The sequence below is a fragment of the Panicum virgatum genome, chromosome 3N (genome assembly GCF_016808335.1).
Source record: "Panicum virgatum strain AP13 chromosome 3N, P.virgatum_v5, whole genome shotgun sequence".
In the NCBI taxonomy this organism is placed as follows: Eukaryota; Viridiplantae; Streptophyta; class Magnoliopsida; order Poales; family Poaceae; genus Panicum; species Panicum virgatum.
In genome coordinates, this window is record NC_053147.1 from 1,547,109 (window position 1) to 1,564,792 (window position 17,684).

At 46.8% G+C, this 17,684-nt stretch overlaps 2 protein-coding genes across 5 annotated transcripts; both read right to left on the reverse strand.

Moving 5' to 3' along the window:
- Window positions 1-2,776: 2,776 nt before the first annotated feature.
- LOC120663565 (caldesmon-like) lies at window positions 2,777-14,593 on the reverse strand. 3 transcript variants are annotated; one of them, XM_039942428.1, is made up of 5 exons: window positions 14,124-14,593; window positions 11,562-11,747; window positions 5,408-5,657; window positions 4,228-4,460; window positions 3,706-4,095 (listed from the first exon to the last, which is right to left on the reverse strand). In XM_039942428.1, the coding sequence occupies exons 1-2, from the start codon at window positions 14,511-14,513 to the stop codon at window positions 11,577-11,579; spliced, it is 561 nt and encodes a 186-aa protein (XP_039798362.1). In that variant the 5' UTR covers window positions 14,514-14,593; the 3' UTR covers window positions 3,706-4,095; window positions 4,228-4,460; window positions 5,408-5,657; window positions 11,562-11,576. The 3 variants fall into 3 exon arrangements, with proteins under 3 accessions (XP_039798363.1, XP_039798362.1, XP_039798361.1); XM_039942429.1 differs by lacking the exons at window positions 3,706-4,095; window positions 5,408-5,657 and adding an exon at window positions 2,777-3,340; XM_039942427.1 differs by lacking the exon at window positions 5,408-5,657.
- Window positions 5,873-9,300, reverse strand: LOC120663564. 2 transcript variants are annotated; one of them, XM_039942426.1, is made up of 4 exons: window positions 8,016-9,298; window positions 6,940-7,586; window positions 6,727-6,845; window positions 5,873-6,629 (listed from the first exon to the last, which is right to left on the reverse strand). In XM_039942426.1, exons 1-4 carry the CDS (start codon window positions 8,516-8,518, stop codon window positions 6,150-6,152), a joined length of 1,749 nt encoding a protein of 582 aa, XP_039798360.1. In that variant the 5' UTR covers window positions 8,519-9,298; the 3' UTR covers window positions 5,873-6,149. The 2 variants fall into 2 exon arrangements, with proteins under 2 accessions (XP_039798360.1, XP_039798359.1); XM_039942425.1 differs by having other exon boundaries at window positions 6,940-9,300.
- Window positions 14,594-17,684: the final 3,091 nt, after the last annotated feature.

Genomic DNA, 17,684 nt, shown 5'->3' on the forward strand with positions numbered 1-17,684 from the left:
CATTAATAGTATGGATGATAGTCCTTCATGGAACTAACAAGAAAAATACTGCCAATGGGAAATCATATGACTCGACCGCAACGTCCTTTCTTCCAGATGCGCCAAGAGTTTATGCAAACCAGCAGTGCGGAGTCAGGAATCACGGCAGGAGGGGCTGTTTCCCCTTCTTCCTCCTCTAGCCCCTCCCCTCCTTCTTCCTTCTCAAATTTGTAGAAGAGACTTAGGAGGGGCTTCATAGAGATTACAGCGGTAGGGGGGCTTGAGCCCCTCCCGCCCCACCGCTGCCTCTGCCGCTGCAAACGAGAACAAATAGCGAATCATTATCCCTAATCCACAGGGGGAAAGAAGAAGGGCAGCAACTTTGGGCAGTAGAAATTCTGAGTGCACCCAGCCAAAGCATTCTGTTCGGTGAAGAATTGAGGAAAGCCATCTCTCCAAGCAGTTTGATGTGATCCGGTCTAACTAAGAAACAGATGGCATTACATCTCAAACCTATACTGATTCTTATAATCTTATTGCTGCCTATAAACTAGTCCTCGGAGGGACTGACAGATACATCTTTGTGATGTCCCTCCTGATTCACATGCTACCATTGGTTTCCTGCATAACAGAAAATATTGATGCATGTCAGTCTTAAAAAAAACCATCTTACCAGCAATCTAATAGCTGAGTTCAAGCAAATATCATAAGGGGCAATTGCGTTTCTACCCTTACTTTGAATCCCAATTGCAATTTTACCCCCATTTTTTTTGACTTTGCATTCTTACCCCTACTGTTTCAAAATAAAGCATCGTTTTACCCCTACTCCGTTAACAGCACCTAACAGTGTTAAAGAAGATAATTTTGCCCTTGCAAATATACCCCTACTTTTTTAAGAATTTGTGAATATACCCTTATTTGCTATTATATTGCAGCAACATTCCAATAACAATATGAACAAGAAATTGACATAATTTGGACAGCATCTTAACACATAACTAAGTTCAAACCACATACATATGTATAGATAGCTAACATCCAATCATACATATCCAAAAGAGATGTACCACCATATCACATCCCCATTGTACATGTCCAAAAGACAAGCATGTCTTCAGTTGCATCTCGCTGTAGTTTGCATTCGCAATATTTGTTAGCTTATGGTATAAAAAATTTGTATGTTATGACATACATTTGATAAAATTCTCCTTTAACAGACTGTGCCAGAATTTCCATTCGTATGCTCCTTCAAAATGTATAGTGTAGACTGTATAAAGTGGCAGTATGTCTGTATGGATAAAAGCCAAATCTGAAATCGCATGCACTTCTTTTCCTCCAGCATTTTTTGTATCATTGTACAAGCAAACTGTGTGCTCACTGGTTTTCCAAAACAGATATGTTTAAGCATATTGAGTGCAGGAAACTTGGTAATCTGAAATCTATTTTGGTTACAGGCACCTTGGCACTTTCTCTCAGGCACCACTGCTCAGAGTCGAGGAATGGATGAGCCACAAGCTTGAGGCCGAGGTGGATGGCTTGCCAATGTCAAAGACAACATTGGCAAGCCGCCTGCCCCTCTCTGTCCGCGCCCACGCGGAGCCACGCGCAGGCCGCTGCCCACGCGCCGCCGCCCGCGAGCCACCGCCTTGGCCGCGCCGCGCACCCTTGCTAGCGCTGGCCGCGCCCTGTAGGGCCCCGCGCGCTGACTGGTCAGGCCACACGCCGCGCACCCTCGCTGGCCGGGCCGCGCGCCGTACAGGCCGCACAGAACTCCGGGCCCTGCCACCAGGGCAGGCCGGGTAGGCCGCGCGCCCTACAAGCTGCGTGCGGAGCTCCCTGCTGGCCGCACCCCCAAGCCGGGATCTGCAGCGCAGTGCCTCAGGCCGCCGCCCCCATAGCTGAGAGAAAGGAGAGGATGAGAGAACTCGGGGCTCAGATCTGCTTGGAGGAGAAGAGACGAGGATAAGGGGTATATTTGTCTTTTCGCAGGATTTTTGTTATTTTATTAATTGTTTTATTCGGGATGCACCTCACGGTGTTACGAATAGGGGTAAACAGAGGCTTCGTATTGAAACAGTAAAGGTAAAAATGCAAAGTCAACGAAAATAAGAGTAAAATCGCAATTGGGGTTCAAAATAAGGGTAGAAACGCAATTGCCCCATATCATAAACATCTTAACGAACAAAGGATCATAAAAGAAGAAGAAACGGTATTGTGATATATTTAAAGAAACTCGCAATTGACGTCTTGAGCAAACAACAATTTCATATTTTATTAAATCCCAAGCAAACTGAATATAAAGCCTTTCAACAAGGTGACAACCACAAAACCATGCCGAGCGGATGCAAGTAAGAAAAATACAAACCCAGTGGTCATCAGTGGCGAATCGTAGAAATTTTAAAACCAAAATGCATATATTGTATCTATTAATAAGAGTTTAGCCATGCAATTCTCATCCAAGCTGTATTGCAAAAATAATATTCCTAATTTGATCAATGTCCACTCTACATTCTATTTTAACTAGGTTGGTGCCCGTGCGTTGCTACGGGTAAGAAAAAAATATATGATGCGCCTAAGTTAATGTTAGCATGAAGTAGTTTCCAATAAAATGTTTTCTATGATGAGCCTAAGTTAATGTTAACCAATACAAAGATCATAATAACATGTAACTTGAAAAAATTATTAAAAAATGTTTGTTAAGATAGTTAACCAATAAAATCCAGTCCCGGATACATGACCAACAAAATCTATCTTGTATCATTTTCTATGATGCGCCTAAGTTAATGTTAGCAGGAAGTAGTTTCCAAAGTTCCTTTAAAAATATTCAATTACAATTTGAATTAATGAAATATGTATTAGATCATCAACGTTATGGGAGATATTATGGCAACGTGCCCTCACTCCTGGCTCTGCCACCAATACCAGTCATGGGATCTGCCTTTATGGCGTCATTTACGTTAATTAATGCTATGGAGTAAAGCTTTAGTGAAATATAATATCTGTGATGAAATGAACCAGATTAAGAATCATTGGCCGCGATCCATCAGTACCACCCCGTCCTTCAAATCAACGTCCATGGTGCCCAAATCTACCGCGTCCTAGTCAAACTCCTCGCCGTCCAAGGTCCACTCCTTCCTCGCACCGCCACGGCGCCACCACTGTCCGTGCCGCCTGCTGCGGCACCTCTCCTGCAGTCCTGCCACTCCTTGGTGTGGCCGCGGCGGCGCTCCATCTTGTCATCTTGGAGCCGTCACTGCCAGCCATCGCCATCTGCCCCACCTGCCGCAGCCCCTCCTGCTGCGCGTGGCGCCGCTCCTGGTGTGCCACCATACCACCACCAGTGAGACACATTTTGTTGCTTCTGTGAATGAAAAAACAAAGTGATGGAACAGATGAAGATTACAAAAATAGAAAATCAGCAAACCATTGTGTATAGATAATCTGAATTCTTGAACTGAGGCCTTCTTGCAACAATTTATGATGATAGCTAAAAGGCCTTTTTGATGGCATTATTGATATCTCGATAACATTTATGAAAACACAAAATCAGGTGACATATATCCTACAAGAGAATGTTATTTTCCAGATAATTCTGTTAAATATTTATAAAAATAATTTTTGAGTATAGCATAACCAAACCTACGTCATCTCAATATTTTTGGAGAGAAGAAAATCATTTCAGGAATAGTTCATGCCAAGCTTCATAGCCTACATTTGAACAGGTCATTGTCCTCCAATTGCTGAACATATATAGTTATATACCAATATAACTCAAGAGTTATGCACAAGAAAGAAAATAATAGGCACATCTGCACGTGCTCTGGGCCTCTGGCCTTGGAATACAGTGAGTAACTACAGCATGAGTAGAACCTCATGAAGAACAGAGTAATAACACTTCTGAGTAGTTGCTAGTTGGAAATCTTGTAATTTTGAAAATTGTCATCGACATAAAATCAAGTAACTTAATACTATATGCTTTCACACGATAGCTCATGAAGATGGAAAGGTTCCTCTAAATTGTGATATTAATAGGCTTAAAGATAACATCTAGCGTGCGTTTTCCACCCTTGTTGACTCCAAGATGCTGGCGAAAATAGCTATAATCCACCCATGAACCTGCTCAAAAAAAAAAAATGAAAGCACCATACCACACGTGATGAAATAATTATATATAGGAATAGACAAATGATCACTATTATCATGACCGTATTTTCGTGCAGCTACGGGGCCATAAATTGAGGTGCATACCAGTAAGATCAATAGTCTCCTGCAGCGAGCGTTCGTTTTTCTGCGCCTAACTTAACGAAGCAGACCATCGGTCCCTTACCCGCTTAACCTGTACAGGATTAAGATCAATGTAACTGTTTCAACCGCGAATGACATCACAATAATGGACAATCCAACTGCGTTAAGTGACTTATCGGCACGGGGTATGTTCGTCAAGTCACCGAATGGTTGCCTTGGCACGCCTTTCACCTTGCCTGAATTCATATTAGGAAACATTCAGGGTCTGAGCAAACAGGCTGTCAAATATCACAAAATTTATACAAACCGAGGCTGAAATTATGTTCAAATAAAATAAAAACCAACTTAATATGAAAAATGAACAAATATATAGTGAATCTACAAGAAGGGAAACTGTCAGCGTAGCAAATACATTAAAAAAATCAGAATGCAAATCTGCCCATGCTGTGAACCTCGATATTGTGATATTATCATCTCGCAAGTGACTGGCTCAAAACTGTCACCGTGCCATACAGTTGCCCTCATATTCACCTGTCCATGTTTTTTTTTTATACAATCCAGTCATATTTCAGCAGGCTTACGATAAGTTTTAAGTTTGAAAAATGGCCAAATATTTACATTAAGGACCAGCTGAACATTCTAACGGAACCAGGCTTGAGGTTAGACCAAAACCAATTTAGGTGTATACTACCACTCCAATATTCAGTCATCACTTACGTTATGCTAACTGGAAGACATGTCTGTATAAAAAGGTCACAATCTTGCAGGGAAGAGAAGTGAATTGCACTGATTTAATAAAAAAAACTATAGCAGATGCTCACTAAGCTAAGCGTCATTCTGCTAGAAATCTGAACATGGGACTGCATACCGTTTTGCATTCCATTTCCCTTGAGATAACTGAATGTTCAGATATGCTGCATTACCTTTTAGTTCAGAAAACTTAATAGCAGATAGTATTCATGAACTGACAACACCCTGATCATGGCTGGGCTCCATCGTTTTGTAAAAGCAAGTCCACCAAGATACAACCAGAACCACGAGAATTAAAGATACCTCCAGGGACCGTTCTTCGCAGGCCATGGTGGCCGGCGGCAGAGCGCAGCCAGTGGTGTAGGGCATGGGAGGGCTCGAGGAGTGGGGGAACAGAGCGAGGAGGTAGTGGGGGTTCCGTTTTACCACTTACCCGTGTCGTGTTGCAGCCAAATCTGTCGGATTTGAGGCGCAGGAGGTCGGAAGGAGGCAGAGACCACCGGCCCAGGAGCCTTAGGGTGCCGGCGCAAAAGCCTTGCGGCGACGGCGATCGCCTCGGGCCAACGACAAAGGAGGCAGAGACCGCCGGCGCAGGAGCCTCAGTGCGCCGGCGATCGCCTCGGGTCAGTGGCGCAGGAGTCAGCTGCAGTTGCCGTGGCTCCTTGATCGCAGTTGCCGCGGAGCTGCGTTGTCGATGGAAGGGATGAGGCGGCGGGTCGAGAATTGACCTAGTGCGTGAGAAACAAATCGATGGCGCCTGATGCATCTACGCAGGTATGCGGACGGCCAGAAACACCCAGTCCCATGTTATTAGCACGATAAAACGTTGAAACGTTGGAGAGGCAGATTTCGTCTTGTAAACGTTTAAACGAACATTTAAACATCGTGACAAATAATATAGGAAAATATCAATATAAATAATTTATTCACACAATATACTAAGTTTAATACCAAACAACTAGTTAAATATCAAACAACCAATGTAGGTTCACATAATAATAGTTCCAAAATAACATGTTCACAACCAAAGCAATCAAGCGAACAACAAAATAAAATAGTAGAATGACAAGTCCACAAGCACAAGTGCATAAGCAAGCAAATCAAATCCACAACCACAAGCAGTCAAGCACAATAATAAGCACACAAGCATTATTCAATCTCCCATCTATGATGTCTCAAAAACCATCATCTAATTCATCAAGACCGATATCATCATTCCTTTCCTCTTCACCATTGCCACCATTGTTTGTTGCTTCATCGTCATCCATATCAAGGTCATCAAGCACAAAATCATCATCATTCTCATTTTCTTCACCCACATCAGTGTCATCTTCATCTTCATCTTGAACAATTCTTGACACATGACTACCATGAGCTCGCCTAGGAAAATTACGTCCTTGAAGTTGTGTAGATGCACCAGCGGCTTGATCAACATGGTCCCATGTGAAAAGAGGATCACCCCCAATAGGTGCTGAATTAGCTAATGGATCAACCCACTCATTGTCCCAATCAAAATCTTCAAGAACTAAAGGATCAAAGTTCTTTCCTTCTTCACGCATTTTTTGGAACCTAGCGGCCATCTTTCTATTGTATGAAACATACACCAAATTATTCAATCTCTCATGCTCTAGCCTGTTCCTTTTCTTGGTATGCATCTACAAGTTTCAACCAAAGTAGCAATACTCAATAAATAAGGAGGTAACAACTAAAATTGAGTAGTGTCATGTAATGTAAGGATATAAACTAACTTACAAATTCAAATGTGCTCCAATTTCGCTCACAACCGGATGATGAAGCACAAAGACTAACAATCCGCCTTGCAAACTTATAGAGCTCAATGGTTCTACCACCATATGCAAGCCACCAGTCAACTAAATAAGAAAATAAGTTGGGATTTAGATGCTGAAAACAAATTACATGTTGCTGAAATAGATATTGGAAGTTTACAAGTATTAGAATACTCACTTGGACTTCTTGTTTGAGCGTTCCTTATAGCCATTGGGTTTGCAAATGATTCTCTTTGGTTCTCATAAAGGACAGCCTGACCATCAATTTTGTCTCTAAGGTCGTCATCTGTCACCATTTTAACAAGCACATCATTGAAGCAACCCCTTAGCTCTCCAACATAGCCATCATCATCACTCTGTTTCATCTTGTAGAATTTTCCAGGGTTCAAATATAGTGCTGCTCCATACAAAGGAGTATCCATTTGTTTCACCCAACGGTTCTCAACAATTTTCATGATGCGATTGAGACAAGCTTTCTTGTTTTGAGTGGAGAATGATGCTGAAATTTTTTGTTTTGCTATATTCATAGCTGCTGCCACCTCAGGCAAGGCAGGCTTCTCATCACCATCTACCAATCTTAGCACAAGTAGCGGTAAAGAAGCTCTAAGGCAGTCCTCAACTGAATTCCAGAATTGTGTTGAGAAAATAATTTCATAGACCTTTTTCCCGGCCTCTGTTTTAGCCACTTTGGAACGAGTAAAAACATCACCAGAAAATAAGGCTCTCAATGCATCCTTATGCTTGTGTAAACTCCTCAAGGTGAGAAATGCAGTGGCAAATCTAGTAGCAGCCATCCTCACAAGGTCCATACCTTTTGTGAACTTCCTCATCTCATTAAGAATTCTCCCATGCCTATATATAAATGTTGTGACATGACGAGCACGTGTAATAGGCTTCGCAAAATCCTTCAATTTTCCTATATCCTCTAACATAAGGTCCAAGCAATGAGCAGCACAAGGGGTCCAAAATAATGTAGGAGTCCTTTCAACCAAATATCTACCTGCTGCCTTGTAGTTGGCACCATTGTCAGTGACAATCTGTACAACTTTGTCCCTACCAATCTTCTTAATTCTCTGGTCTAATAGGTCTACAAGCATCATGGCATCATGAGACTCATTTGATGCATCCACTGACTCTAAAAAGAATGTCCCCACTGGGCTGTTAACTAGGAAGTTTATTAGCTGGCGACCCCTCCTATCTGTCCATCCATCTGACATGAGGGTGCAGCCATACTGAGTCCATGCATCCTCATGCCTCTTCTTGTCACCATCTATCTTTTTGACACACTTCGCAAGTAATGGTTCTCGTAGCTCATGGAAACTAGGGGGCTTGAACCCTGAACCATATTGTGCAATGGACTCTACAGCAATCTCAAACTGTCTTGAGTTGGCAACATTGAATGGTACGCCACACTCATAGAAGCACTTAGCTATCTCTATGCAAACAACATCTCTTTCTTCTTTGGGCTTCATTGATACATTAATGGTTCTTTGATAAGGACCTTTGGCATGCCTCTCCGCTACGACCTCTTGGGGTGTACGTCGTAGCAAAGCATTAATGGGCTTCTTCGATGATGGTGCAGTTGGTGGTTTGCTTGCTGATTCCTTTCTTTTGCTGGTTGATCTTGAGCTACTACTGCTACCTGCTCTAGATGATTCTATTACTTCCACAGTATCTTCCTCTCCATCTCCCTCTTCTGAGTCATCATAAACGGGTATGTCCCTCTTAGTTTTTCCTGCATCCAAAGCTGCCTTCATCTCTTTCTGGATTTCGGTGTGGTTTTGGGACACACAAGAATTTATGTGCTTCCACCAGCAAGATGCTGCTTGACCCTAATGATTCCCCCTTTAATCTTTCTTGGACAAAGAGCACATTGGATCAAATCTCGCTTGCCAGGTTCAACATAATAGGCGTACTTCCATCCTGGGTCATTAGATTTTGGCCTTCTTCTTGGATCTTTTAACGGATCGTATCCATCATTCTGAGAACTCTCTGCAGATGCATTAGCTCGTCCAACATTGCCACTACTTGCCATCTGGACAGCACACAATAGCAGCATTAGTACTACTGCATTAGCTGAGTCTATTGCAGAAATGACAGAAAAATCAAAGGAGCATCTGGAAGTTGTAAATAAACTGAAATTAGCTAGGAGTGCTAAAGTATAGATTATAGAACAACAGATCTGTCTAATGCTGTTCTAGAGAGGAGTGATCTGTCTAATGCTGTTCTAGAGAGGAGTCAGTTAGTTGATGAGCTGACTGGATCACTGGACTCACCAATACCATTGGGGAGGTAATTTATGGAGGTGAAAACAATCAAAACATGATGTCGAATTTGAGAAGGATCATGCAGAAAGTTAATGAAGAGGAACCATCCGATGACAAGCCTAGCTTAGATAAAACTAATGCAAGAAATTCTGCATCTTTGATGAGGAACAAATCAGCGCATGTTGGACACATCAGGGAGGGCCGGGAAGGCGCGTACCTGTACCGGAGCGGCGGAGCCGGCGCCGGTGCGGGCCTGCGGGGCTTGCGGCAGTTTGCGCCAGGGTGAGCGCCTTTTCGCGGGCTCCGAATGTGACCCTGCCGCCGCTGCCACACCGCCGGTACGGCTTCCCGTCGGTGCGCGCAGGCGCAGCCCCTGTCGGCGGCTCTGCTCAGCGCCGGCTCTGCTCGGCGTCCCTCGCGGCGACCGCGAGCGTCCCTCGCCGCGTCCCGGAGAGGAAGGACCGAAGGAGGCGACCGGGAGGAGGCGGCGCCGCCGGGGCAAGCTGAGAAAGGAAGGAGGCGGCGCCTGGGCAAGCGGCAAGCGCAGAGATAAAGAGAAGGTGGCCGCCCCTCAGATCTAGATCGGGAACAGAGGGGTGGGGGACTGGGCAACTCCTAAAACGCCCGTGTCACGCCGTTTTACCAGATTTCACGAGTAAAAACGTTGAAACGTCTGAAACGAACGTGAAAACGGAATAAAACGTCGTTTTTTGCGATTTTGGCAAAACGCTCGGGCGTTTCAACATCCTCCGGCGTTTACTCGTTTAAACATCGTTTTCACGACGTTTTCACGACGTTTTAATAACAAGGGCCCAGTCGCGAGACAAAGCAGACGTCCAAGTTTAATCCCGATTAACGGGCCAAATCAAGGATTGATAGCGATGCAAATTAATCAATGGTGTGGATCCGCAGGCGGCAGAATGACGAGGGGGCAAGGTTCAAAAAAACGTGATTAAACATCGTTTAATCGAGATTAAACGCTAGACGGCGGCCTAACGTCTCGTTTAGGGCCTAGGCGCCCAATTAAGCGTTGGGCGTGCCTAGACGCTGCGTCTACGCACTAGGCGGAGCGTAGGCGGCGCGGACGCGTGAAAAAACGACGCTAGGCGTCGCTGGGCGGGAGGGTCGGGCGGCGGCCGCGCGCGCGCGGAAAGTGCGAGCAGGAAAAAAGGGCGGGCTGCGGGCGGACTGCGCCAAAACAGAGCGGGCGGCAGGGATTAGATAGGTACGAACCTTTTCTTTCCTCGCACACGCGAGGCTATGACCCGTTGTTGTTCTTCCGCTTCCTGCCGGTAGCGAGCGGAGCCCTGCGCCCCTGCTCCAGAAATCGCACGGCCTGGAGGGGAATCGAGGGAGCTGCTCAAGAAATCAGCACATCCTGGAGGGAAATCGAGTGCTGGTGCAGGCGGCGGCGTTCTCCTCGGTCCGTCCCCTGCGTTGTCGCCGGCAAAGCCATGCGCCCCTGCTGCACACCTGCGTCCTCTACTCCTCGACATAGATCCAATCAAGGTGCTCCTACAATCTCTCCCCATGTTAATCCGTTAATTTCTCCTTCACTGGATTGTTTATTCTCTGTATGACTGCTACTGCATGGATGTCTGCTAGTGATACTTGCCTTGTTGGTTGATGAATTGGATCGGGGTCTGCAGTCTTCTAGTCTTTATGTGTGCTACCTCTGTATTACTTAGTACTTACTACTAATCTTGCTCTCAGCAGCACAAAAATAAATAAAAAATAAAAAAACACACAAACGATTAATCACGTTTAATCTACGTTTAATCTTCCTAGGCGCTAGTCAGTAGGCTAGCGCCTGCCTAGCGCCTAGCGTTTTCTTGAACATTGCGAGGGGGAGGCGGATTGAGGGCGACGTACGAGTCCCCAATTGGGACTTTTTAGGAGTAGAGAAAATGAATGCTACAGATTCGATCTGAAAAATCAGGCATTGGCTACAACACCTGTACTCAGAAACCTCGATTAGTTCATTGTAACATTTGTATAATATACTTTGCAGCTTGAAATTATAAATCCTTGGGAATATCCTGACCTGGCAGTTTTTTAAAACACTGCTTGAGTGCCTGACCAATGAACAAGTTATCACGAAGGGGCGGCATGCCTCAAACTTTATCTATTTGGTGCACTCACTAACCACTCCCTAGCTGCAATTTTCGAATTTGGCGTGCAAAGTTTGCAAAGAGTCTTTCAGCCAAAAAAGTTTGTAAAGAGCTAACAATTGTATACAGAAGAGTAGTGCATCCATTAAATACTTTCATGGAACATTGGAATCTTTTGTTCAAGTAGGATCAAGACTACAAATCTCATACAATCTAAATGATGACATGCAATCGATATAGGCACTTCATCTATTTAAGACAACTTGATTTTAAGTTGCCCACTTCATTAGGCTGCATAACTTTTTGTTTCATACACGTTAAAGAAAAAATTTAAAATTTAACATGGATGCTCTTCTTGTTTCAAAACTAGAGAGATGAGAAAAGTTAGCAACGATACAATAAAAAAAAGGAGTAGAACTCACCTCACAGAATCAAACTTATAGAGGAGTGGTATTCTTGATAGCATCGAGTATTTGATCTTCAAGTTTATCTTCAGCAAGCCACACACTGCTCTTCTTGCACAAGAGCTCCTTCTGCTCCGCCTTCTTCTGCTCCCGGAGCTTCTCCTTTTTCCTCCAGCTCTCCAGCTTCTCAGCTCTTTCTTTCATCTGCACGTTATCTTATCTCAGTTACAAGGAAAAAGTCCACTTTTGGCCCCTTAACTATTGTGTTGGTCTAATTTTAACCCTCAACTACAAAACCGTCTGAGATCAGTACCCCAACTACCAAAACCGTTCACTTTTAGCACCTGGACCTGATTTTGGTGGTTTTCATTTGACGTGGCACATGTTGACCGGAATTGACCCGATGATGTGGACAGAGAGGGCCACGTCGGCCGGCATCTCCTCCCGCCTTGTTCCCCTCCGCCTGCCGCCGCCATCGGCCTCCCCTCCCGCCCCGTTCCCCTCTGCCAGCGCCGCCTCCCCTCCCACCTCCATCTCGGCCTCCGCAACCGACCCCGCACCATGCCATACAGGCTGCAGCAGCGGCCCTGCCACAAACCCCCGTGGAGGCATTGCAGGGGCGAGCGTGGCGTGGCTCGGACGTCCTCAAGTCCGGTGACGGGGCAGGGCGGTGAGACCTCACCTCCGAACTCGTTCTTCTTCGATTGATGGCACAAATAGCATCGTCTGGCTCTCGCGTAGCTCGTGCTCACACTAGATAGACGCGTTCGCCGCTGCCATGACCGGAACGCGGCCGGCCGCCACCGGCCAGCCTGCCACCGCTGCGCGCACGCTGCGGGCCGCCTCCGCGCGCCCCTGCGTCGCACCACAGAGCGCCGCGGCACCGCCCGGCCGCACTGACCGCCGCCCCACTCGCCCCACTGCCGGTCTGCCCCCCTGCTTGCACCGAGCTGCGCCACTGCCCGCCATGGCCGCTACGCCGGCAGAGCCTGCCTTTGCCACCGCGCCTGCTTGCCTGCGCCGCCGCGCGTGCGCCGCGCACCGCCCCTGCGCAGTGTCAGAAGGGGCTGGTTAGGGGTGTGGCTGAGTAGGAGGAGGTGGTGGCCTGGGCTGGCGGGATTTGGTCCGGCAGCGGTGGAGTCTGCTCTGTTTTTGAACCGAGGAAGAAGAAGAGAGAGACTGAATGGGAGAGGGAGGAAGATGGAGAGGTTCCAGCGTGGGTTCGCCGGCGGCGTATGCGCGGTCCCACGGCAGCGCGCATGAGGCTCCCCGGTGGTGGCGCGCAGAGGGATCCTGGCGTGGGCTGCCAGGCTCGTCGTGCTGCTTCCCCACCGAGCCAAGGTGTCAGAGAAATTCGCCATCGTCGGAGAAATTCGTCGTCCCCGAGCAAGCTCCGGCCGATTCCTCCAGCCTACAGCCCCGTGCACACCCCACCTCCATTCCTAACCCATCTGTTCAAGCCCTCGTGCCTTGAATCGACACCGAGTACCCTGCCCTGTTCCGCTCGCCGCCGGCAAGGTAGTTCACGGTGAGCCCTATGCTCAGGCTGATTTTCTTCCAATACGACCGCATGGCTAGCTCTACTAGGTTGTGTAGGTGCTTGTTGTGCCGTTTGTTGGCTTGTGCGCGTGCCATCGCCGGGACGCCTGCGCCACCGTGCATGGCGCCGCCGCCAGGTTTTGCTGGTTCCCATCTCGCGCTATCCAAATTAGGGAGCGCGCCGCGTATCCTAGGCTCTCATGATGCTACCTGTGCCGCTTGTTGCCCTAGATCTGCGCTCCTCGCGCCTGCCGGTCGCTTCGCCGCCGCCGGTCAAGCCCTAGCCGCCGCTGTCGCCGTTAACCGCTGCTTCGCCTTTGTCTTTGAGCTCTAGCGCCACCCGTTTGTTCGCCATGTTGCGTTGAGCCCCGCGGTGCCCTTGGCTTGGCCGAGGAGGTTCGCCGCCAGGCGTTCCTGGCCGGGTCAGCGCCGCCGCACCTCGGTCAAGGCCGGCGCGTGCGCGACTTGGCCATGTGCGACGCCAAGGGTCGGAAGGGGCCATATTGCAATTTTGTTCCCCTCCCACGTGGCCCTTTGTCCACGCTGGCCCTGCCACGTAGGCGAAAAGCTGCCATGTCATGGTCAATGTAGTCAAAACCACCGCCACGTCAGCTCAATACCACCCAAATCAGTCTCAGGGTATAAATTGATCTAGTTTTGAAAGTTCGGGTGTCCACTGTGCCCGGTTTCGTAGTTGGGGGTCAAAGTTGGACAAATCCAATAGTTGAGGGGTCAAATGTGGACTTTTTCCCAGTTACAAAGATATTTTGCAGATTGAGCTTCAATTTGCTTGACAGTTGAGTCCTAAAGATGGTGCTGTTATGCATGCTTCTGAACTGTAGCTAATATGGCTGAAACAAGCAGGCCTATGAACAGATGCCCTCTTAATCCCAAACTAACATAGCAACTTACACAACGTTAAGACTCGCATTGTAGGAAGTCCAAATGGACGAGGCAATTGATCAAACAAGTTGTGCGCAATGGCGAACTGGGAGAACGATGGGCAAGAAACAGAGAAGGAGATGGTGAAAGGAAACTTACAAGGGCCTGGCGGAAGTCCTCCTCGAATGCGCGCCGCTCGGCCGCGCGCGTCTGCGCCGCGGCGGCCTTGGCTCCCTTGCGCTCCTCGTTGGCGACGCGGGCGGCCTCGGCGCGCGCCTCGGCCTTCCGCTGCCGCTCGGCCTCCATCAGCTGCATTTCGTATGCGTACTGGCGGCGCAGCTGCCGCACGTCGCGCGCGTACCCCTTCCGCAGCCGGTCCAGCTGCGCCCACGCCTCCCGGGGCTCCTCCGCGGGCTCCCAGCTGCCCAAGTAGCCGCTAGGCTTGGAGAACTCGTGCGGCTCCGCCCGCGCCAGGGCCTGCGCAGAGGCGTGGAAGCCGCGGAGGAGCGGGCGCAGGAGGTGGTGCGGCCGGGAGGAGGAGAGCGCCATCGCCGCCGCAAATGGAGGATGATAAATCGCGGTGGTGGAGAGCTGCCGGAGCGGAGATGGCCAAAATACAGCCCAGCCTATATTCGATGTAAGAGGCTGGGAGCTCCGCCTTTTTTTCATTTTTATATTTAAAAAAATAAAATTTCAAAAAATATATGTCGAATAAGGAAATTTTCAAAAATGGGTGGGCTCTCGCCCATCCAGTTGGCGACAGGACCTAAATATAGAAAAAAATTACATTTATGTCTTGGCGCCCCAGGGCGTATTAAACAGTGAACTTGTAAAATCGATATAAAATTGTATAAAAATCGGAAAAAATACAAACTCAACTGTTCTGGATTCTATGAAATAAGATCTACAACTTTTGTTACATAAAGTTTTTCATTTGATCAATGTATCTAAATCAAGAAAAATAGTTCTTGTATCTAGAAAAATCTAAAATAATTCATTTGGTCTAGTTGTTCTTATCTAAAATTTACCAAATTTTTTTTATAGCTCTTAGGAAATAAAATAATGGTAATGTAAAAGTTATGGCTTCTAATACTCAGTATAGCAGCATAGATAAATAACTCATTTAAACTAGACATATTGCAAGATCTAATTTAAAAACTTATTCTAGAAATGTTTTCTGGGCCTACCAATTTTGTACAAGCCTATACTCACCATATGCAACACTCTGGCCAAAGATGACATGCATCCAAAGTATGGATCTTGAGATTTAAATAAAAGTGCATTAAATTAGTATTTAAAATAGAGCAAGATACATTGATTAAATGAAAAACTTTATGTAACAAAAGTTGTAGATATTGTTTCATAGAATCCAGAACAGTTGAGTTTGTATTTTTATGATTTTTCTACGATTTTATATCGATTTTACAAGTTCATTGTTTAATGTGCCCTAGGTGCCAGGACCTAAATGTAGTTTTTTTTACATTTAGGTCCTGTCGCCAACTAGATGGGTGACAGGCATCCTGTCGCGACAGGCACCCATTTTTGAAAATATCCCTATTCGGCATATATTTTTAAAATTTTGTTTTTTTAATATAAAAATGAAAAAAGCGCACCCATGCACACGAAACAGGAACAAAAACATAAATATACACTCTACAACAACAACAACATAGCCTTCTCCCCGATATCTACCTCCTGAATTCTCCTCACAAAACGTCTGTTGGTATCGTCAAAAGAGTCATCTAACTCAAGGGTAGGGCTCTCACTCTCCCTATTAAACAACTTGTTGAAGTACTCTCTCCATCTATCCATGATCTCCTCATCTTTCACTAGCAGTCGATCTGTCACATCCTTAATGCATTTGATTTGGTTGATGTCCCTTGTCTTCCGCTCGCGGATCCTAGCCATCCTATAAATGTCCTCCTCCCCTTCTTTCGTGCCTAGCCGCTGATACATGTCATCATACGCCTTACCCTTTGCTACACTCACAGCTCGCTTTTCAACCCTCTTCGCTAATTTATAGCCCTCGATGTTGGCTGCACTCTTGTCAAGGTGGAGGCGCTTGAAACACTCTTTCTTCTCCTTAATAGCCCTTTGCACCTCGTCGTTCCACCACCAGGTGTCTTTTCCCTCCTGTTTGCCTCCCCTACTCACGCCAAACACCTCTGAGGCCACCTTCCGAACGCATGTTGCCATCTTTAGCCACATGTCATCTTCATCTTCTCCTTCTTTCCAAGGCCCCTCACCTATCATCCTTTCCTTAAACGCTTGTGTCGCTTCCCCTCTAAGCTTCCACCACTTTGTTCTCGCAATCTTGGCACGTTTGTCTCGGTGGACACGTACCCGAAGACGAAAGTCCGCCACCACAAGCTTGTGTTGAAGGACAACACACTCCCCAGGTATCACCTTACAATCTAAGCAATCATGTCTATCCTCCCTCCTAGCAAGGATAAAGTCGATCTGGCTCGAGTGTTGTCCACTACGAAACGTCACAAGATGGGATTCCCTCTTCATAAACACGGTATTCGCTATCAACAAGTCGTAGGCTAACGCGAAGTTCAACATATCCTCCCCCTCTTGACTCCTGCTATCATACCCAAAACCCCCGTGCACTCGCTCGAACCCTACATTAGTCGCACCCACATGGCCGTTGAGATCTCCTCCTATGAAGAGTTTCTCGCTGGTAGGCACGGTACTAAGCATGCTATCTAGATCTTCCCAGAACTGCATCTTGATGCTCTCACTAAGGCCTACCTGAGGGGCATAGGCACTGATCATATTCAAAACCGAATCTCCAACTACCAACCGGATTAGGATAATCCGGTCGCCTTGCCTTCTAACCTCTACGACTCCATCCTTAAGGCTCCTATCAATCAAGATGCCTACACCATTCCTACCCGGAGTTGCTCCCGTGTACCAAAGTTTAAAGCCAGTATCCTCAACCTCCTTCGCCTTCTGGCCCTTCCATTTAGTCTCCTGAACGCATAGAATATTTACAAGCCTCCTAATTGCTGCATCAACTAGCTCTCGCAACTTACCTGTTAGGGACCCTACGTTCCAGCTACCTATACGAATCCTAGTTGGCTCGGCTAACTTCCTTACCCTTCGCACCCGTCGAGGGAAGTGCGAAGACCCTTGCTCATTTTTCACTACACCCGGGCGTAGATGTAACGCACCATTCAGGTGACGACCCGACCCTTGCTCACTTATCATCGTACCCAGGTCACGATACGACGCGCCCTTGGGGGGATGGCGACCTGGCCCTTGCCCATTTATCACCACACTCGGGTTCCGATGTAGCGCGTCGCTAAGAGTGTTACGCCCCAACGAGTTTCTTGTGGGTTTCAAATCCATTATTGTGGTTATTTTTTATGCTGGTTTGCCAAAACCTAACGCAACCCTCCTCCTTTACTCGGGCTTGGGACCGGCTATGCTGAGACGACTCAGGAGAGAGAGTCTTCCAATCAGCATAGGCGGAGTTATAAATATACACTCTCAAAGAAAAAAAGAAACATAAATGCAGCGATGAAACATTCTCTGCCCTCTAAACAAAAGATGATGGAATACTCTCATAATCGTTAAAATTCAAATTTCTCGAACTGAAAGGAGCACTACAAGTGGTGCTATCTTCTCAAAATTCATTTATCACATCATTCACGTGGTGGCAGACTGGCAGTCGCAGCCAGATGGGACTACTGGACAAGCTCGTATCAGGTTTAT

Bases quoted from the DNA above. Each gene is read 5' to 3' on its own strand.
- LOC120663565 (XM_039942429.1), bottom strand. From the start codon at position 14,513: ATGGCGCTCTCCTCCTCCCGGCCGCACCACCTCCTGCGCCCGCTCCTC. The intron at 11,748-14,123 runs GTAAGTTTCCTT...GATAACGTGCAG, and splicing joins AGGACTTCCGCCAGGCCCTT to ATGAAAGAAAGAGCTGAGAA.
- LOC120663564 (XM_039942425.1), bottom strand. From the start codon at position 8,518: ATGAAGGCAGCTTTGGATGCAGGAAAAACTAAGAGGGACATACCCGTT. The intron at 6,846-6,939 runs GTGAGTATTCTA...TTTCTTATTTAG, and splicing joins CGCTCAAACAAGAAGTCCAA to TTGACTGGTGGCTTGCATAT. The intron at 6,630-6,726 runs GTAAGTTAGTTT...TGAAACTTGTAG, and splicing joins ATTGGAGCACATTTGAATTT to ATGCATACCAAGAAAAGGAA.